This window comes from Vombatus ursinus, unplaced genomic scaffold (genome assembly GCF_900497805.2).
Source record: "Vombatus ursinus unplaced genomic scaffold, bare-nosed wombat genome assembly UNPS02014818.1, whole genome shotgun sequence".
NCBI lineage: Eukaryota > Metazoa > Chordata > Mammalia > Diprotodontia > Vombatidae > Vombatus > Vombatus ursinus.
Window position 1 is genome coordinate 58,882,380 of NW_020954596.1, and position 22,791 is coordinate 58,905,170.

General features: G+C 35.0%; 1 protein-coding gene across 4 annotated transcripts in view; it reads left to right on the forward strand.

The window, feature by feature from the left end:
- FIP1L1 (factor interacting with PAPOLA and CPSF1) overlaps positions 1–22,791 on the forward strand; it is a 105,160-nt gene that overhangs the window by 24,993 nt on the left and 57,376 nt on the right. For 2 of the 4 annotated variants that reach the window (XM_027836020.1, XM_027836021.1), the window contains exons 6-10: positions 327–434; positions 1,063–1,178; positions 1,449–1,517; positions 9,487–9,596; positions 12,479–12,586. In XM_027836020.1, the coding sequence (XP_027691821.1) occupies positions 327–434; positions 1,063–1,178; positions 1,449–1,517; positions 9,487–9,596; positions 12,479–12,586 (511 nt within the window). The remainder of the gene's footprint in view (positions 1–326; positions 435–1,062; positions 1,179–1,448; positions 1,518–9,486; positions 9,597–12,478; positions 12,587–22,791) is intronic. The other 2 variants (XM_027836023.1, XM_027836024.1) reach the window with 1 other exon arrangement.

Consider the following 22,791-nt stretch of genomic DNA (forward strand, 5'->3'; position numbering starts at 1 on the left):
GGATCAGCAGAGGGAATCCTTACATATACTGATAAAAGCACAGATCCAGGTCAGAATCAAAAATCTTTGTATAGCAAATACCTTCTTAATTCATTTTAATCCTATAAATATTTCTAGATTTTCCCTTGACAAATAAGCAAACACATAAATAAAGGGAGCTACTACTAGTCGTTTCTTTGTTTTCTCACATACAAATCTGAATTTTTTTTTTACCTCACTTGTTCCTCCTTAGCATAAACTAGCTAGGAATGTAACATATATGGCATATGGATTGATTACTTTTTGTTTACATTGCTAAGTAGCTGTTATGTAATTTTTTCTAATAGGGACAAAAGTGAAAGGTGTAGACCTTGATGCACCTGGAAGCATTAATGGAGTTCCACTGTTGGAAGTAGATTTGGATTCGTTTGAAGATAAACCATGGCGGAAACCAGGTAATACTACTTATTTGTACTGCAGTACAAAGTGTTTGGAATAGAGCAGGCATTTGTTTAGTAATGCTTACTGAATGAATCACAGTAAATGTCAGGTATTTTAGATTTTGTTTCTTTTCCTAGTGAAATTTTAATTCAAACAGTTTTGTGTTAGTTGGTTCATTTTTATTTTTTCTTCAGTAATGTCTCAGAAATTAAATCTGGGCACTGTATTTGAATATACTTAGTTCTAATTATATAATGATGACATTTCTCAAATATAGGTAATTAAATGCTATCTGAGATAGAATTATCTTAAAAAAGAGAGTATGATTTTAGTGAACTGGAAATATTAATTGCTATAGAAAGGGAATGTCTATATATGTGTGTATATATATATGTGTGTGTGTGTGTATATATATATGTATATATATGTATATATAAACACACAGAGTGTATAAACACATTTGTTTTCCACTAATATACTAACACTGGAAAAAAAAATATAGCAAGTGTTCAGAATTAGTGTAGCTTCAACATAGTCAGTGATTTTCACAGTTTATTTTGTGTTACTTTGCTGTATAAAAGTAATTAAAACTGGAGAGAACCAGAAGGTACTTGTGCATTAAAAGGTGTCTTTAATTTATAGGTGCTGATCTCTCTGATTACTTTAATTATGGTTTTAATGAAGATACATGGAAAGCTTACTGTGAAAAACAAAAGAGAATACGAATGGGACTTGAATTAATACCAAATAAAATTACGGTAATTAGTAAATATTGTATTCCTCTTTTTTCCCTGCCCATTACCCCAGTCACTTTTCCCTGTTTAAAGGTGGATAACTGCAATATTCTGCAGTTTAGAATGCCATTCTTTCTCCTTTGTTAATAAATTTGTTCTTTTTCCCTTCCCTTCCAGAGTTTCTCAGTAATGTTTCTCAATATTGTTCTTACTTTCATGTGACAGACTAGCTACAACTAGTAGCTAATTCAAAATTGTGTGGTATCTTAATGGGGAATATGTTATTTAACTTAGGCCGAAGACTATACTATGGAAGTTACACCAGGTGCAGAGATCCAAGATGGCAGATACAATCTTTTTAAGGTGAATTTTAGTAAATTATCCTTGGTTGCTCTCATTTTTGTTCTTGAGTATGCTTCCCGTACCACTACTTATAGTGACAAGATTGAAGTGGAAGTAGCTACTTTTTTTCAAACTCTCAGCTTCCTGGTGACTTACAAATTTGCTGAATTGTTTTGTCTCCACTGCTGCAAGCATGTGAGTTATTAGTAGCCTACCATACTAACAAATGCCAGGTGAAACTGTTTGTACTTTGTTACCTTATTTTAAATTACATTGTTTTAGAATATTAAAATTATGTGCCAACCTGCGAGGCAAATGCTATATATATGTATGTGTATATATATATATGTTTATATCGGTCATGGCATTATCTTTTAATAGTGAAGTTGGACTATTTCATTTTTTGCACTTCTTACATGTACTCTTAAGGAAGATAGAGCTTATCTATTTTCATTTGATACTTATTTTATTGATGAAAAACCTTTTTATAATTTAGTCTAATGAAAACATACTAGCCATCCATTGAATGTCCAGTGCTCAGTGGAGTGGCGTAAAGCATTGTAGTTTTTTGTCTTTTATGAACTACTTAAAAGTAGGTTTGTATAAAGCTCACCAAAATTGGCCCAGGCCTTGCCCTCAATCTGATTAGAAGGAATAATAGTACAGTTACATCTCTCCCTCTTACCCCAACTGAGTTCTGACACTCCTGTCCACCTTTGCATATGCACACATACATACTTGATAGTAGATTCAAGAAATAGTTATTGTGCTTTTAGTATACGTGCATTTCTTCTCTTTTTTGAGACCTGGTCTTCATGGAGACTGGCGTTGGAGAAAAGGTTCAAAGTAGTTACTGTGTTGATAGATGTACTCTGGTACCTTCTATGGACCGGATGTGAAGTTTTATACCCACTCCTGGATTGTAATCCTCCCCTAAAATTACTGTCTTGTACAAATGCATGAATAATTTCTCTAGGGGTGTCAGCTCTACTGGAACTCAGTACTCTTAATGCTGAATTTAATTTCAGTTTACTTTTTGCATGTGGTAAGTATCTGGTCTTTGCTGCAGATATTTTTATTGTAGTAGATTATTTCTCATATTCTGAATTTATCAGGGTTTTTTGGATGCTTTCTTAACTGGATCCACCTCTTCACGTAGCTGAATATTTTTTATCTGATCAGTGATCAGTTAAAATGGAAGGATTGTTTTAATGATGAAAAACAAATCTCTTAGAGTTTTTTTTCCCCATTCTTCTTTTCTGTGCCCCAAATGAAAACTCTTTTTCTAAACAACTGCTTCTGTATGCTTTACTTCCCTTTCTTCCACAGTGGACTGTTCTAAGCCAGGAGAGACAGAAAATGAAAGGGGCTTGGTTTCCCATTATGGGCAGCCGTAAGAGTGAGTTATATATGGGAGGTACTATTGTAGAAATTAGTCTAAAATTGCTTTCATACTCAAAGAAATCTCTGAGTGCTTCATTCTGCGTCTGGTATCTTGAATGAACTAAGATTTAAAATTTCGATGTGTTATCTGGTGGCTTATCTGGCAGGACAATAATATCTCCAGCTCATGTGTTGATCTAACGGAGAGTTTAATTTTGGAATTAATATTCTTTACATAACGAGTTTGTTTTATAAATATCTTGGAATGTTATTTTTTTCAGGGTCTAGATAAAATTTTGCTAATTGGCAATTTTTTTATTGTAACAAAAAGATTTTTGACATCTTTAATCTTATTATTAATTAAATTTGTATATTAATAAATATACAATAATAATTACTTAACATAAAATCCCTTCATTTTCATATCACTGCCTACAGGTGTGACTAGGTGTTTTTTATCGAACATTATATAGAATTTACCATGTAGCTATCCATTATGGTAGATCTTATGAAGAGCATAATAGAATTGTAACTTATGGTCTCAGCCCTTAGAGAATTTGTTATCTAGTTTAATTCAACAAACATTTGTCTACTACTTGTATGCAGAGCACTGTTAGGTTCTGAGGAAAATCAAAAGTTTAATAATAGATGGTTCCTGCCCTGGAGCTCAGTTTCCAGAAGTACATCAAGCACAAAAGTAACTGTCATGTATATTAGAATATAAGTAGGGGAAATACATTGGGTTCAGCATTTTGGGGAACAAGTGACTTCCATCTGGAATAATCAGAGACCTTCTCCCTCCTGGGTTCAGCCGACTGTTAAATAGAAGCCACAGAGGTAAGAAAGCATGGGGAAAGTTCAGGAAGAGTGAGTAGTCTGATCTACCTGAAATGGGGATTTTGTGAAGAATAGTAATTTGAGGTATAGAAGAGGCTAAGATCATAAGAATTGTAGTTAGAAGGGACCCTAGAGATTATCTTGTTCAACCCCTTCATTTTACAGGTAAAGAATTGAGGCCTAGCAAGGCTGTGATTTATACAGGCACTTAGGTAGTAAGAAGCAGAGCCAGGAATTGTAACCAGGTCCTTTGATCCAGATTCCAAGGAGAAGCAGAGTTATTCAGTTGAAAGTGCACATAATTTAGAATTAAAGGACGTGTGTTCATTTCTCAGCTCAGTTGTTTACGACTTTTGTGTCCTTAGGCAAGTCATGAACTCTCTGGGCCTGAGGTTTCTTATCTGAATAGTGAAATGTTTGGACTTTGCTCACAACTGAGGGGAATTGGAGCATGCTTAACGTTTGATTTTATCTGCAGATACAGACATGTTCCCTGGTAGCCCTGCCTCCAAGCCCATATCCTTTTCTCGGGCTTGAGAACATTCTTCCTGTCCTTGCCCTTCCTCATCTCTTCACCTTTTGCTTTCTTCACTTCCTACCATTTAGCCTCCCTTAGTGCCTCTAGGGATAGAGGTGCAGTTGTAACCCTTCAAATTACCGAGCCTGGAAGGAGCTGGCAGCAAATTGCAGCTGAGGAGTAGGGAGAGGGGTGTGAAAGTCTTGGGGTGCGGGGAGGGAGTATGCCCAGGGTTGAGATGACCACTTGGCAGCAGCACACCTAGAGAAGCAGGGCACGTCCTTTGAAAACAACTGAACTACATGGCCTCTGAAGTCTCTGCCAGCTCGAAATCAGTTTGATTCTATAAATTTAGTATTCTTTCTGCAATAGCACATTGGAATGGCACTTGAATTTTGACCTTTATTTGGGAGGCAGAGGAGGAGCCTTTGGATTTCTTTGAGTAGGGGACATAAAGTGATACATGCAATATATTGAAAAAAAAGAATGGAAGCAAAGAGACTGATTCAGAATTCATTGCAGTAATTCATGTGAGAAGTAATGAGAACCTGAACTAGGATGCTAGTATTGGCAACGAAAACATAGAGGAATATTGCAAAGGAGTATTTGATGGGATTGAATGTGGCAGAGAGGAAGCAGTTATTGATAAATACATGTCTGTACTATCCATTAGCAACGAGTAGAGCAGCTTTTGCAGGGAGAGAGAGCTGAATGATCTCAATTCAAGTAAAAGTTAAGTTCGAAGTGCCGGTGAAAGACTTTTAGAAAGTTAGAACTTGAAAGCTCAGGGAAGAGTGGGTGAGGATAGAAATTAAACCCTGGACAGTTTAAGGGATGGGAGGAAGAAGAATAACTAACAAAAGGTGACACAGAAAGAACCAACAGAGAGAGCTTGAAGAAGAGGGCAGTGTCACAGAAGCTTAAGGATGAGCAAATTACAAAAAATGAATGTCAAATGTAGCAGAAAATCAGTGAGAATCGGATTTGCGGAAAAGGAATTAAATAGCATTTAGGAATTTCTTAATCTTAGAAAAATTATTGTTAGTAAAGTAATGGGTGGATGTCAGAGTTCGTGATGTGGAGAAATGAGTGAATTGTGAGAAGCAACAGTTAAAAGACTGCTCTTGAAAACTGGAAAGGCTGTAACAGAAGGGAAAAGATGCTCAAGATGAGTAGCTGGGTTCTTTTTTGAATATAAAGAACTGAGTGTGTGTAAAATAAAGAGGAAGTAGCCACTGGAGGAGGAAAGATAGGAAATGTGAGAAAAGGGGGAGATAATTAATGGGGCAAGATCACTAAAGAAGCATGAGGAGATTGGATCCCGTGCTCCAGATAAAATAGATTTATTTATTTTTAATTTTCAACATTCACTTTTATGAGATTTTTGAGTTCCGGTTTTCCTCCTCCCTCCCCAAGACGGCATGCAATCTGATATAGGCTATGCATGTACAATAATATTAAACATATTTCCACCTTAGTCATGTTGTGAAAGAAGAATCAAAACAAAAGGGGAAAACCACAAGAAAAGAAAAAAAAAGAAAATAGTATGCTTCGATCTGGATTCAGATTCCATAGTTCTTTCTCTGGATGGATGAAATGTTAATCTTTGGAAAGAGGTAGGACATTTCTCCCCCTGACAGGGAAAAGAAAAAGCTTATGGGTAAAAATACATAGCTATTTGAGGATAGCTTAGGGGGCTTGCATCTCCTTCAAGTAGAAATCATAGACTGAATTAGAAGAAATCTTAAAATCTCTAATGCAATACATAGTGATCTAGCCTCCCCCTGAACATGTCCAGTGCCAGAGAATTGATGAGAAAGAAGCAGAGTTGGGGGACAGAAGGAAGGGGTTTTTTTGGTGAATGAAAAAGTTAGGAAATAGACATATGTAAAACAGTGATCTCCAAAGTGAGTTAGGCATTAATCCCCTCAAGACAGTTAAACCCTTACTGTAATAGTAATAGTGTCATTAGGAAAAGCGCTCCCAACCTCCAACACATCAGCCAGGAAAAAATGATGTCGATAGGAGTACTCAGTCAAAAAAAAATTTTGGAGGCCACTGCTATGTAATAGCAAGTCCACTAAAAATGCATAAAATTTAGAGCTCTCAGTCATCACTGAGGAGTTTGCCAAGTTTGAGGAGCATGAATTTGTAGAAGTGCAAATGTGTAACTTGGACTTTCTGCAGCTACACTTGGCAGGCTGTGAGAAGGAAAAGAGGAAGCAGTGAGTGTGAATGTAGGCTGTCAGGTTCTCCAGAGCCGTATTGATGTAGTAGGACTAAAACGAGGCAAAATACACTGAATAATGATGCATCCAATGAGAGACTGACTTCCTGGCTCTTGCATGGCATACTTTTAATTTGTCTCCAAATCACATTGACTGTTTTATAATGGCACATGGTGCTTTCTTACTCATTTTTCTTCATAATCACCATCTCGGGTGTTTTTTCTTATTTTTACCTGTCTAGTTTTGTTTTCTTTTTACCTATAGTGTGCTTTAGATTCATCAGTGTACTACTTAGCATTTGCTTATAACTTCTTCTTGATGTGAAATAATTTTCCTTACTTATCACAGGGATTAAGTACTCTCTCTACCTTTTTCACAATCTTAGTAACCCTATCTAACTTTATGAAATTTGTCATTTTTATGAGCCAGAATTGTCATTTAGAAGATTGTGGGTGCCCAATTAAACAATAAGAAACTTAACTCTGTACTCATGCAGTCCCTCTGGGACTCTTGAAATGCACCTATCCCTCCCTTCAGCCTGACTGTGTCGTTGGGAACTACTTTTATGGGAAAATGTCAAAATCTTTTGTGAATACATTAACCTTCTTTGCTCATTAATTCAAAATTTGCCTGGGGTGTAGTCAACAACAGGCCTTGTTTGCCCGTGCTGCTTATGACTCACATTTATGTAGTTAAAGTGACTGCCCCCTGCAGTGGAGGGTGCAGTTTCCCTCCCCCTGGCCTTCCCCTCTCCCATTTTGTAAAGGAGCAAGCAGGTGTAGGAGGGTGAGATGACTCCCTCCCCTTCGGGGTCACACAGCTGGTAAGTGTCAGAAGCAGGATTTGAATCCATGTCTCCAGACTCCTTAGTCCTCTTTCTGCAATATCACTTTGCCTTGTGCTGTCTTCAGACGCCATACATTTAGCTTGTACTTAATATTGATTGAAAATAATCACTTATGGAGTTTTGAATCTTGGAAGAAACAGCACAGCAAACCAAACAAATGGCAGGTGTTAAATGCTGGTCATCTTTATTAAGAGTGTTCATTAGAATTATGTTGAGTAAAATTGACACTGACTTTAGTAGATTTACTGAATGTCTTTTATGTGCAAGATACTGTTAGATGCATACACCCAACATAGGTACATAGGGATACCAAAGAAGCATAAAAGGTAGTCCTGCCTTCAATCTAGTGGGGAAGCATGATATAATAAGTATGTGAAAACTTATCCCAAAACAAAAGATTTAAATAAAATCTAAAACAGTAATAGTGGAGGTAGTCCTAGGACTTTGGAAATTGGAAGATACGTTAAAGATCACTCAGTCTTAACTCCTTTGTCTTAGAGGTGAGAAAACAAAGGCCCAGAGACATTGTTACTTGCTCAGACCAGAAAGCTAATTAGTGGCAGCATTGAGACTAGCATCCTAAAAGTCATAAGGTATGGTGAAAACTTTAATGCCTATTCCAACAGTCATCAAAAACATTGAATTCTAGGAAGATTGGGTCACTGGTCCTAAAGAAAAATGCTTCCATGTCGCTTGTATAAACTTCAAAGAGTAGTAGCCCTTTCTGACAACTATAGGCAGTCAAACATGTATACCCATAAATCATATACGCATATAAAAGAGTATAAAAATGTAGAAAGAAATCTACAGAAAGCTAAGCAGAGTTTACTTCCAGCTGATAGGATATGTGAAAGCTTCATAGATTTGATGGTATTTAAGCTGGCTTGAAGAAAGTCTGGGAATTGAGTAAGGCAGAATTGAGAGAGGAAGATTGTAGGACGGAACAGTGTAAGCAAAATCAAAATAATGGAAGTTGGAAAACATTAAGTCCTTTTTAGGCAGTAGTGAGCAATCCAGCTTGCCTGGAGCAGTGTCTGAAATGGTGTTACAAAATGAAATTTAGATTGAATCACTTCATAATTAGACCCTTGAATCCAGAATTCTAAGGATTTTATATTTCAAGAAGCTATTGTAATAGTTCAGGCAATTAGTAATAAGGATGTGAAATAGGGGATGGACAGTGGGAATGGAAAGGAAAGGTAGGAATAGCGATTTAGTAACCTGAATTGGAGTGGAGGGGGCAAATTTAAAAAAAAGAAATCAAAGGTTCTCTAAGCTTTGGAGCTGAAGCAATCAAGTGGATAATGGTGCTATTAATAGAAAAATATACAAGATGGAGGGAGGGGTGCTTGAAATTATACTTTTTGTTTTGAATCTTTTTGGGTTGTAAGTGTTGACAGAAAATCCACAGATCATGTGGAAAATTTTTATATGGTCTGTGAATTGTTCAAGTTACCTAAATTTGTAATACACCCCACAAGGTCCAGAGTAGTGAGAAGAGGACCAGTTCTTTCTGTAATTCTGGTTATGTCAAGGAGAGAGATGATCTAGAAGTCTTCCTCTATGTTTCCCAATTGTGGAGGATAAGTTATATTTACTCTGTTGTACTCAACCCCAATTTTTAAAAATACTTAGTTGGAAGATCCCAATGAGATTTGTTTAGCTATTAGGTTGAAAAAAATTGTTGATGTAGGCAAAACATATTGATATTCAAATTGGTTGGATATCATCCACTCTTTATACTAGTGTTTTTATACTAGTATAATAGTGACTTGATGCTCAGAAAACCTCAGAATTTTGATATATTAGATAAAGGGAAAAGTTTGCTTTTAGTAATGCTAAAATTCTGATTTGCCAATTCTGATGGTTGGTCACGTCATTTGTTTTTTAAGTTTTCTTGAGGTTTTCTGATTATTTTTCAATTCAGTAAGTGAGCATTTCTGAAAGTAATTTTTTGTTTTGTGTGGTTTCTGTATGCTTTAATATATCATTTAAAACAAACAAAGAACTCTTAATGCCTATGGAACACTTGATATCCCACAAATTATTTTTTATATCCTTCATCCTGCTTTGAAATGTTTCATTTTATTAGATATTCATTAACATTTCCGATATAATAGATGTTAAATGAAATTATAATTAAACTTGAAGAGCTAATAAGGAAACATTATTTTGAAGGTACAGCAGGGCAGAACTGGAAATGCAGAGAAGGAAACAGTGCTACAGTCTGCCAAAGCTGAGTTTACATCTCCTCCTTCTCTATTCAAAACAGGACTTCCTCCAAGCAGGTTAGTTGAACATTTGTAATCAGCAAATTCATCTTAAAGCATCAATAACTTTTATGTTGTGATAATGATATGTGAAATGTAGGGAAAGGCAAATGTTCCATAAACAGAAGTAATATCTGATTTGGCTTAACTACCAAACATAATGCAATATGAAAGATTCTTCCAGTATTATTGTCCTTTTGGTGTATATAATAAATGAAGTAAAACTGGACAGAAGTAAAATGTGAGGGTGGGGTGGAGTGGTCTTGTCATTTCCATTTTTTATTGATCATTTTTCCACAAAGAATTATGTTGACTATGAAGCCTGTGGACTAAATGATTTCTTAATACTAACAATGTAATTTGTGGAGAGTACATATTAAGAAGTCTTCCAAAGTAAAATAGGATTTTCATATTTCTGGTTTGGCTTAATACAGGTTTTCCACCAACTACCAGTTATAATGGGACAGATATCTGGATGATAGTTTTCTTAACATAAACTAATAAATGGCTTATCTGGAGGCCAGTCTGATTATAGTGCAAGATCTAAGATAGCATTCCCCGATTGAAAGTAATTTAGGAATTCTTTCTGTTCTGTGTTAAATCCTGGAAAGTTTTTTTGGGAGGTCATCTTATAGGTATTTTACCTGTTCTTGGGTTGGTCCAGAATGACCCAGATCAAAAATATATTCTAGTCTATTTTTGAAACTTTAAAGTACTTTAAGGTCTTGTCTGTATTTGATTCTGTAATATGATATTTAACCATTACATTGCAGATTAAGTATTTTGTTAAAATAGAATTGTAAAGAACCTCAAAGTCATCTCATTTAGCACCCTGTATCTAGGTAAATATCTAAGCCATGCAGAACAGATGACTGTTGTTAAAGATAGGAATGGAACTTATCATGGTCATCAAAATTAGACATATTATTCCTTTAAAAAGTTTGACAGATACAGTGGCTAGCAAAAGAGTTACTACCTTGTATTTTAATATCTTAGACTCGGAATACAAGCATTGGCTTAACTTTCCCACCCTCAAAAATACTATTTTTAATGATTCTCTTAGCATATAATGGTCAAATCAGTTTGTATAGTGAAAATACCGTAATATATTTTTCAATTTAGTTTTACTATGATTCTTACTAACTTTTTAAATTAACTTATTTTTAAAATGTTACTCTATTTAAAAAGCAAGAAAGATATTCTTTTGAGAATCAGCATAAATGTTTAATAGATCAAATTCATATTAAATTGTATTTGTTAAAATAATTAACTTAAATCAACTTTTAGTTTGTAATATTCATATATAATTCATATTGATATATTCATATATAATTACGCAGTGTTCAGCATGTCACAGCAATGTATGCTCAGAATATAAAATGTATGACTTAAAATATTTAGTTTTTCATAAAACATACAGTATATTAAAATATAATCTTGCCTTGCTTTGATACATCTGGATTGAATTTTATGCCGTTTTAAGTTAACTAATTGATCTTGTCCTCAGTACCATCATGCTTTAATCAAAAGTTTAATTTCCTTTTGGGTCATCCTGCTTTACTGAGTTCTCTAGGCCCAGAACACTAATTCTCCTACCCTTGTTAACTTTGGTCACAACAGTGCTAAAGCTAACAAAGATGGATAGCTCAAATACGACTCAGTCATCATTTCTAGAAAATGTATACTCTACTGTCAGTACGTTAGTAGTATCATCTTTGTGTATAAAGAATAACGCCCATTTGACATTAGGACTTCATAGAGTTGCTTTTCACTTGATTGAAGCCAAAATGAGGGTGGAGAGGAGACCTTTTGAATCAATGTGAGTCACTACTGTCAATACCAAACTCTTTATGTGGAACTGAAATGCTAAAAGAATAGAAATTAAATACATAAGACTAGATTACAGAAATCTAGAAATTAGATTTGCATGCCTCATATTGTCATATAGAACATTGTTCCAGGAATCACTATGCTAACATTCTTATCACTGAAAATTTTATTGTGTTCTCAGTCCACATATTATCTGTGTTCTGCAAACAGCAGGTTTTTATATGGCATTATTTCTTAAGACAAAGCTAAAGGTTTTATTACTGAAAATACTATATTCTTGATCTTATGTTTATAGAAGAAACAAGGCCAAGCCAAAATGTTGTGTTCAATACATGTATAGATCAGAATGTTTTGCCACATTTATCTTCAAAAGTTTTGTAAATTATTGGATAGAACCTTTTTATCCTATAGTAATACTTGAAAAGAATAGCAAAAAGATAAATAGCTGAACTTTGCAAAAGAATAAATAGCTGAACCTCATATGTTGTATATAATCATAGGTGATATTAACTTTTCTTTATAAGTAGCTTTCTTAAAATGTACTTTGAAAGGATTAAAGTTATTTTATATAAGGAGTACTAGTATATCATGAAGTATTATTGGCATAGTATTTTAATGATTGGTTTCATTAAAATCCCTTAATTCCTTTGAATGAAAAGTAAGGTGAAAGAATATAAAGTTAGTACAATTTTATGAGCCCACAAAAATTAAAGTAATGTTATTTATATACAAAAGCAGGACATTTGTTCATAACATCCTTTCTGTTCATACTTTGTAATCTGAAGTGAGGTTTGGGTCATACTTTTCTTATTTTAACTTTGACATAATGAGGCACTATCCTATAAAATATTTCTATGAGTACTCCTGGTGTTAAACTAGCTGATAGCCCTTTCCTATTTAAATGCTAGCGAAAGTTTTAGTAATAAATGTGATGTATTCTTTGTGGGGTACAAAGAGGAATATATAGGGACATGAAAAGGAATTTGTTAAGGAATAAAAATAATGAGAAAGAAACCTAACATAATAGTAGTAAAGATACAGGAAAAGACATAGAAAATTTATCTCACCAGAAACAGCGCCTCTTCTCAGTCTCAGACAAGTTCTGCCTCCAGAAAAGCCAATTCAGGCATCGGGAAGTGGCAGGATCGATATGGGAGGGCCGAATCACCTGACTTAAGGTAAGACCACCCTAAAGAATGTTGTGCAAGCCCTTCCTCTTGAGACGATTAGCACTGTTTTGTTTTATTTACTGGGACAGTAAATTGTGATTAGACTTGCCACATCTATGCCTTGATATTGCAACACATATCTTTTTGTCTGATAAGTGATACTTTTAGTCTTTAAATATGAAAAAATTTTCCTGGGTCTAATGGTACCTTTAACAAAAAATGTTATTAGTGCTTTATATATGTTCCATATTGTATTCTTAGAGGTCCTGCCTGTCCTTATCATCTCGCACCAAGACTACTTTTATAGTATTATAACTTTTATCCCTCTCCATAGTATTTTCTCTTCCAATCAGTGTTTTATGCTGGCCATAGATTTAAACCTTCATATGCCCTTCTCAAAGAAATTTTCCACCTGCACCTCAGTCCCAAACCTTTCAGCCTATTTAATAAATTTCATACACAGCTTTCATTTGTTCCTCAAGATCTTAAAAATTAGGCTTAATAATACTTTTCCAGTCTTATCTATTATTATTCCCCATGTAAATTGTCCACTGTAATCAAAAGGAAACTAATTATTTTCTATAATGATCATTAAGGTTTGCAAAGCACTTTACATATGTTACCTCATTTGCTCCTCATGACAACCCTGTGAGGTAGGTGCTATTATTATCTTCATTTTGCAGATGACAAAACTGAGGCAGAGAGAGCTTAAATGATTTGTCCAGGGTCACACACCTAGGAAAGACCTGAAGTGGATTTGAACTCATATCTTGCCTCCTATCAAACATACCCTTATGTTTCCTGTCTCTAGGTCTTTTTAAATTCTGTTTTGTAGCCTATTCCTTAGTTGTTATCTAGCCTTCATTCTTCCTGCCTTTAAAACCTGTCATATCCTGTCTTTTCTTCCATGAGTCATCTCCAGCATCCCCTGCTCGTAGTGACCGATATTATTGAGTTTATGGTACTTAGTGTTTATACCACTGCTTTAGTACCAGTAGGATGCTGCCTTGCTTTACTAGTTATGTTCTTAATCTTTCTTTCTGCAAAAATTGGTGTCGCTTCTGGTGGGGCAGTACAGTATAGTATAGTAGGAAGTGCACTTGATTAAAGTCAGAAAGCCTGAGGTCAAATCCGAGATCCAGTGGTATAGTGGAAAAAGCACTGACTCTGGAGTCAGAAAACTTGGTTTCAAATCCCTGCCTCTGCCACCTATAACCTATGTGACTTTTGAGTAAGTCACATGACCTCCCTGGGTCTGTTTCCTCATCTGTCAAAGTAAGGAGTTAGACTGATTGCCTTTTGAGTTTCCTTCCAGCTCTAGATACATAATCATGTAATTATTAACTGTGTAATCTTGGGCAAGTCAGTAATCTCTCTGAGCTTCAGTTACCTCTTCTATAAAATGAGACTTAGACATCCATTACCTATTTTTCAGGGTTGTTTGGCAGAAAGCATTTAGTAAAGCTTAAAATGCTATGTAAATATGAGCTATTTTTACTCTATGAGCCATTGTCTTTTTTATCTCATAAAATGTTATTCACACTTTTTCATTTTCTAGTTTATAAAGAATATACAAGTAAGTGAATAAAACATTCCATGTGAACCAAAAAGAGGCAGGACTTATCAGACTAAACAAACTGGTCCATAAACAATATATGTCAGAAGGAGACATCAGCACAAGCTGAATGATTCTGCCCAAACAAACTTCCCCTTTAGCCTTTACCCTACCTCCACCCCAGATGAACACAAAAGCATAGGAAGAGGGGGCTGGGGTGGGGTATATATGTATGGGGTTGGGGGACGGGCAGGAGATGACACAGGTTTTCACCCAGTGGGTCTCCAAGTGGTCTGGAGATGAAATGTCAACATCTGGACTTGAGGGGTCTCAGACTGACTGCTTCTATGAGCCATTATTACTAGGCGCTTTGTACATTGAAGTATACTAAGATGACTAAAATCTGGTCCTTGTTATTGTACAGTTTTAGGTCAAGTAATCTATGTAAAATGTGAAAGTGCAATACAAGAGGTACAAAAGGGTATGAGAGTTGTTTCCAACCATATTGTGAGATTTTCAAAGACAGGGGGCATGTATTACTTCCCTATAATGCTTAGCATAGTGACATACACAGAAAACATTAAATATTATTGTAATTATGCCAGTAATTTGCAACTTTTCCAATAAAGTGATCATAGCCTATGCGGGAAAGATATTTCAAAATGGAATTGGTAGATATACTTTGTATCTGATTTTAACCTTTTTAAATTTCATTAATTTCTCTTAAAATTGAAGCTTAAATTCTCATTTCCCCCAACAATGTTTTATTATCACAAACTTTTTCTCTTAATGATCAATAATAGTAATTTAATGTGGTATGAAACTTTAAAAAGTACCCTAGGCCAGTGGTGTCAAAATAAAAAAGTAGATCCCTGGGGGTATATTGAATTAGAAAACCACAAATTTACATTTATGTTCTATTTAATTTTTATTTATTTTATCAAACATTTCCCACATTACATTTTAATCTAGTTCTGGCTCTAGCTCTGTGGACAGTGAGTTGATATCTCTACCCTAGGCTCTAACTTAATGAAAATAACCTGAGCCACTAAAATTTTAAAATTTTTGTTTACTTTGAAAAAAGAAATCCACTCTGATGCTTTAAGAACCATATGCTTGATTTTTAAAGCAATCCATTAAAGTCTCTAGGACAGATATTGTCCCCATTTTATAAAAAGGAAAACCAAAACATTTAAAGAGAATTAAGAGACTTTCTCCTTTCTCTTCCCACTCCCCAAGTCTCACAGTTAGATAAGGATTAAATTAGACTTGAAACATTTTTTACAGATCATACTCCAATGAGAAAGTTGCTTTTATTGCCAAGAGATATATTGTTAATTCATAGCTCATTCTTTACAGTTCATAAAATGTTTATTATTAGCCATCTCTGGACTGTATTACTTAGCTTAAATAAATGTTTTTAAAATGCTTATGAATTTTTAAAGTAGTTTTCTATATTATTTCAGGGAGTTTAGGTGTTGGGATTTCCCATTTATAGAAATGTGTTACATAGTTTATGCTTGAATTGAAAATTAAGTCCTTAAAGCCAAGCAAAACCTCTTAAACCATAGAGGTTAGAGTACCCTCTGTCTCCAGAACAAGGTAGTGGTGGGAAGAAAGTTCAGAGAGACTTTATCCCAAGTTGGAAGAGTTGGGCAGTAAGGTTGGCTTTGGAGAATAGTTTGCTGCATTTGTTCCCACTTTTGGGAAATCTGCCAAGCCTAGCATGAAGGTTGAAGGTCAGGATAGAAGATAACTGTGGGACATCTGAAGGGAAAGGGAAAGAGGGCAAGGAAATACTGTTTATTTCATTAGTATCACGGAAGGGGAATGCTAGTAAGATAGTTTGTTGCCAATGCAGATCTTGCTAGTGTCCCCCAGCTTTTGAATGAACTTTTGGGGGGGGGGTTAAGGCAATTGGAGTTAAGTGACTTGCCCAAGGTCACACAGCTAATGTGTGTCGAGTGTTTGGTCTCAGGCTGGATTTGAACTCAGGTCCTCCTGACTTCAGGGCCCGTGCTCTATCCACTGCTCCACCTAGCTGCCCCCTGAATGAACTTTTTTTTTACACGTAATCTAGATGTTCTTGAAGTTGGAGAAGTCAAATGAAGTGATAGACATGCCCAAAAATGATTAATAGAAGGGGAATAACTTTTTAAAATATATATTTATTTTGTTAAATATTTTCCAATTACAGGTAAAAAAATTTTAACATTGTTTTTAAAAATTTGAATTCTAAATTTTCTCCCTCCATTCCACACCTTCCCCCTCCTTAAGAAGGTAAGCAATTTTATGTCTAGTCATACAAAAAAAATTTTTCCTTATTAGCTATATTGCAAAAGAAAACTGACCCCAAAAAACCCAGAAAAATAAAGTAAGTAAAAAAAGTGTGTTTCAGTCTGCATTTAGAGTTTATTGATTCTCTCTCTAGAGGTGGATAGCATTTTTCATGATGGTTCCTCTGGAATTGTCCTGGATCATTGTCTTGATCAAAATAGCCAAGTCTTTCACAGTTAAGTCATCCTTACAGTATTGTTGTTACTATGTACAGTAGTCTCCTGGTTCTGCTAACTTCACTTTGCTGCATCAGTTCATACAAGTCTTCCCAGGTTTTATAAAACTATCCTGCTATTCATTTCTTACAGCACAATAATATTCCATCACAATTATATACCACAACTTGTTCAGCCAGGTAATGGCTAATTTAAATATGAAATAGAACTAGTCTTGATTTTATTGGTTTAGAAAAACTCTCAAAAATTGCAACTTTGGAGTAGTTCTTTGTTTTCATTATTGAACTTTATTTTTCTCTATTGTTTTTATTTCATTGTTAAGTATTTTGCTTTTCTATTTAGCCAGTACAAAAAATAGAGTGAAATATGGTGGAATTTTGGATACAATGCATTTTTTTGATAGCAGCCAAAAGTTCCCATATAACTGAGGAAACTGGCAGTTCCCCCACGTCCTGTTAAACTATATAAAATACATTTATCAAATTGTAAAAAAAAAAAAAAAATTTTTTTGAGGAATTGTCTGTTTTACCAAATACTTTGGTTTCTTCCCCCCCCCTTTTTTGAAGTAGTATCAAAGCTAATTTCCCATATTATAAATTTCCTCACCTAGGTTTCCTGTGGTTTGCTGTAATGCTTAACATTTTATTATGAGAGAAACATTTTTAGAAAAAATGACAGGTTTTTCCTAAATACATCAGTTGATCCTTTATTTAGTAGTTTGTATGATTATTTTTTGTTGTGTGCCTATTTTTTCTATTTCAGAGAGATCTTATTTTATGGGCATGGTTTCTGTTTAGATTAATATAGTACTTTGTCTGCAGGGAGAAGTGCTGCAGGATTCATGTAAGTGGACATTTAAAGGGACAATGAGATTCTACTCTATTATAGTTCAGCAAGCATTTATTGAACATTAAAGGTCACTGTGCTAGGTGCTAAAAGGCACATAAAAGAAATATCTTGGGCCTCAATGAGTTTATATAGAAAATCCTCTTAGTTGATTATCCAAGATTTCAGGTACACTTTGATAAATTCTTTTCCTGTGTACCATAATGATTTTTTAAAAAAGTTCTATATAATTTTTAATTGCTCTTATAATACCAGAAATTTAGGATATTGTGGAATTTTAATAGTAATCATGGAATGATGGCCATAGGAGGGATTTTAGAGACTGTCATTTCTGACTTTGTTGGGGTTTGGAGTTTTTGTTTTGGCTTTTGGTTTTGTTTTTTTAATTATTATTATTTTGTTTTTAATTTTTTAAAAAATATTTTTGATGTCTTGTTTTTTTGCATCACTATAATTTTCCCCAATATTCCCCCACCAAAAGCATCCCATGTAACAAATGGTATTTTATTTTTTTAAAGATGGGGCAAATAAGAGGAAGAAATTGTATAATTGATCAAAAAGGCTGAAAATAAGTGTAATGTGCAACATTTGTGGACCTATCACACCTCTTCAAAGGGTTAGGATGGGATCTTTCAAACCATGCTTGTTCTTTGTAATTTTGCAACATTCACTTTTGATTATTTTGTCAGTTTTTTTCCATTTACATTGTTATAGTATGTTTTCTTGGCTTTGCTTCACTGTATCAGTTCATGTAGCTCTGTTCATGTTCCTCTGTATTTGTCATATTCATGATTTCTTAAAACATAGTAATCTTCTATTGCCATTACAAAAAGTTCTGTTAGAAATATTTTGGTGTATGTGGGGACTTTCTTTTTATCAATGGTCTGCCTTGGTGTATAAGTCTAGTAATAGAATTTCTAGGTCAAAGGATATGGACACCTTTTTTGCATAATCCCAAATTTCACAGCTCCACCAGCAATGCACATGTGTATCTATCTTCCCCAACCTCTCCAATATTGATTCTTCCCATCTTTTATTATCCCTATTGATTTGCAGGCTGTGAGGTGAAACCTCAGCATTTTGATTTAATTTCTCTCCTTATTAGTGAGCTGGAGCATTCTTCCATCTTATTTTTAATTTATAATTCTTTTCAAAGCTATTTGTTCATATCCTTTGACTGTTTATCTTTTAAGGATTAATACAACCCTACCCCTACCCCCAATATTAAAAATGAAGAAACTGGAGTTCAAAGAGGTTATGTGGTTTTCATGAAGCCCTGTGCACTGTGACCTCTGAGGTATGATTTAGAAATCAGGTTTTTTGATTCCCAGGGCTCATGTTTTATTGGAATTGGGCTTGCTATATTATGCTGTCTCTCCAAATTTTATGCTTTTTTCCCCCCAAGAAAGTGATACCCTTAAAAAGAAAAGCAAATTGTTTTACAGAGAATAATAATATTCAGGAGGGAGTGAAGGGATGACAGTGTTAGTATTCAGAGATTTTGCCGTTCTGCCATATTCAGAGTTAGATTCTTGAGCGTAGTTTCTCAGTAGGAGAAAACAAGTTTGCTCTTTCATGATGGCAGCCAGTGCTCCCCAATGTGATAATATTTGACCTGTTCTGTAGCGCTTCAACCAAGGTATGTCACTCTCAAATGTTTAAGTAGAACTCTTGTAGGTGAAGCATTTGATTTATGAAATTGTAAACATTTGTAGTAAATGTTCTCAGTTTTGTGTTTTTTGCTGTTTTTAGGCTGCTTAATGAATGCTCTTGATACTTTAGTTTTGAATCTCTAAAAGTTAACTAGTTAATTTTTTCTTGCTATATATTATACACAGTGGCAACATAGCATAGTAGATAGCAGTCTAGTCTTGGAGTCAGACAGACCACCTTTGATACTTAGTAGTTGTGTGATCCTGAGTGAGTTCTTAAGTTGTAGCGGAGATAATATCTCTATTGATAGAGGACGATCACCATTTGAGAATTCCTTATGCTAACAGAAACACAGGTCCCTCGTTTATATATGCATTACACAGTACTAAATCTATGCTATACAAATAAAATATATGATAGGCATATTAGAAAAGTAGTGTGGTGTAGAAGTTAGAGCTGGCCTTAAAGTCTAGAAAATGTGTATTAAAAACCTACCTCTTTTATAACTGAAACTATGATCTCCAAACAAGTCACCTATAACCTCTCAGTTTCTAAGGCTGTAAAACTAAAACAGTTTCAAATCTGCATTGGCAAAAGGATTTTTTTTCCACTGGCAGGTCAATGCACCAGTGAAATCAAAGGTGTAGACTATGAATACTTGAATCTAGCTGTCTTTCAGTATTCCACTAATGGCATGACCAGACATTTCATAGTAGTACTGATGTGCCGATGACTGGGTAGGATATATTGCTAATGAGCATAACTGGAGGGTAGGGGTTAGTAGAGGAAGTTTATATGTAGAAAAATCTAATTTCATAGTGTTACATTATGCTTCTAACTCTGGCCAGTCATCAGTTCAATTCAAGATACCAAGAAGGCCTGGACGGGAGAGCATAGGTTATTTCACAAGAGTGGCTAGTAGTGGGGTTTCCTCAATTTATGTGCCTTACTGATAATTTATATCAACCAACAGCATTATTGTTGCAACCAAAAAGACAGCAGATAATTTAAGTTTTTATGATTTAAAAAAAATTAGACATTTTTGAGTGATGCTTTGATGTTAATTTAAGCCGAGAGGTCTAGTTTCAGGTTTTGGCCTTATCTTTTAACTAGCTTTGACTCCAGACAAGTCACTTAACCTCTCTGGGATTCTTCTTTCTTTTCTCTAGGAGACTGTAAAATATTAACTCAGGATTTTTTGATTCTAGGATTAATTTTTGGTCTCCCATCTTTTTTTTTTTAAAGTATTTATTGAGGTCTTCTATTTTTAAATCACTGTCCTAACGGAATACCACCCTACCACTCAATGAGCCATTCTTTGTAACAATTAACTTTTAAAAGAAAGAGAAAAAAATAATTCAGTAACATTAACCAATACAACAACTGAATCTGACCATATATGTAATGTTACATATACAATCTCTAACCTTTGAACATTTTCTCATGACTTTTCCAATTAAGTTTTATAAAGAAAATGAGGTTCATTCTCTCTTCTGATAAGTATATAAGTATGGCTATTTGAGCTTAATTACAAATATAAGAAGTTTCTTCTTCTAGACCATTGCCAGTCCTCTTGACTTGCATCTTTTTTTTCTTATTTTTTTTTATTTTTAGTTTTCAACATTTACTTCCGTAAGATTTTGAGTTCCAAATTTTCACCCCATCTCACCTCTCCCCCCACCCCAAGATGGCATACATTCTGAATACCCCTTCCCCTAGTCTGCTTTCCCTGCTATCTCTCCCCCCCTTCCCTTCTGTTTTCCTGTAGGGCAGGATAGATTTCTGTACCCCATTTCCTGTATTTCTTATTTCCCAGTTGCATGTAAAAACATTTTTTTTTAAAACATGTGTTTTTAAAACTTTGGGTTCCAAATTTTCTCCCTTCTCCCTCTTACCCACCCTCATTGAAAAGGCAAGCTATACATGTGCAGTTATACATAACACTTCCATAGTAGACATGTGGTGAAAAACTAACTCTATTTCCCTTAATCCTGTCCCACCCCCCCATTTATTCTTTCTTTTGACCCTATCCCTCCTCAGAAGTATTTGCTTCTGATTACCCCCTTTCCTAGTCTGCCCTCCTCTCTGTCATCCTCCTTTTCTCTTGTCCCCTTCCCCTCCTGTTTTCCTGTAGGGTAAGACAGATTTCCATACCCAATTGAGTGTGTATGTTATTCCCTCAAGTCAAATCCTATGAGAATAAGATTCACTCATTCCCTCTCACCTTCCCCTGTTTCCCCTCCACTGTAAGAGCTTTTTCTTTTCTGTTTTTTTTTTGTGAGATAATTTACCCCATTCTACCTTGCCCTTTCTCCTTCTCCTAGTATAATCCTCTCTCACCGCTTAATTTTATTCTCCAGATATGACCCTTTCATGTTCAACTCACCCTGTGCCCTCTATCTATCTATCTATCTATCCATCTATCTATCTATCTATATATATATACATACATATAATTTTTTCCTCCAACTACCCTAATACTGACAAAGGTCTCGTAAGTTATAAATATCATCTTTCCATGCAGGAATGTAAACAGTTCAACCTTAATAAGTCTCTTATAGGGGGCAGCTAGATGGCGCAGTGGATAGAGCACCGGCCCTGGAGTCAGGAGGACCTGAGTTCAAATCCGGCTGAGACACTTGACACTTACTAGCTGTGTGACCCTGGGCAAGTCACTTAATCCCATTGCCTAGCCAAAAAGAAAAAAATAAGTCTCTTATGATTTCTCTTTCCTGTTTACCCCTTCATGTTCCACTTGAGTCTTGTGTTGGAAAGTCCAATTTTCTATTCAGCTCTGGTCTTTTCATCAAGAATGCTTGAAAGTCCTCTATTTTACTGAATGACCATTTTTTCCCCTGAAGAATTATACTCAGTTTTGCTGGGTAGGTGATTCTTGGTTGTAATCCTATCTCCTTTGCCCTCCGGAATATTATATTCCATGCCCTGCAGTCCCTTAATGTAGAAGCTGCTAAATCTTGTGTTATCCTGATTGTGTTTCCACAATACTTGAATGGTTTCTTTCTGGCTGCTTGTAATATTTTCTCCTTAACCTGGGAACTCTGGAATTTGGCTACAATATTCCTAGGAGTTTTCCTTTGGGGATCTCTTTCAGAAGGTGATCAGTGGATTCTTTCAATTTCTATTTTGCCCTCTGGTTCTAAAATATCAGGGCAGTTTTCCTTGATCATTTCTTGAAAGATGATGTCTAGGCTCTTTTTTTGATCCTGGCTTTCAGATAGTCCAATAATTTTTAACTTCTCTCTGGATCTGTTTTCCAGGTCAGTTGTTTTTCCAGTGAGATATTTCACATTATTTTCTAATTTTTCTTTCTTTTGGATTTGTTTTACAGTGTCTTGATTTCTCATAAAGTCAGTAGCTTCCAATTGCTCTATTCTAATTTTTAAGGAAGTATTTTCTTCAGTAATCTTTTGGACTTTTCCATTTGTCCAATTTTGCTTTTTAGGGCATTCTTCTCTTCATTGGCTTTTTGGACCTCTTTTGCCATTTGGGTTAGGCTATTTTATAAGGTGTTATTTTCTTCAGTATTTTTTTGGGTCTCCTTCAGCAAGCTGTTAACTTGTTTTTCATGATTTTCTTGCATCACTCTCATTTCTCTTCCCAGTTTTTCCTCTGCTTCTCTTACTTCT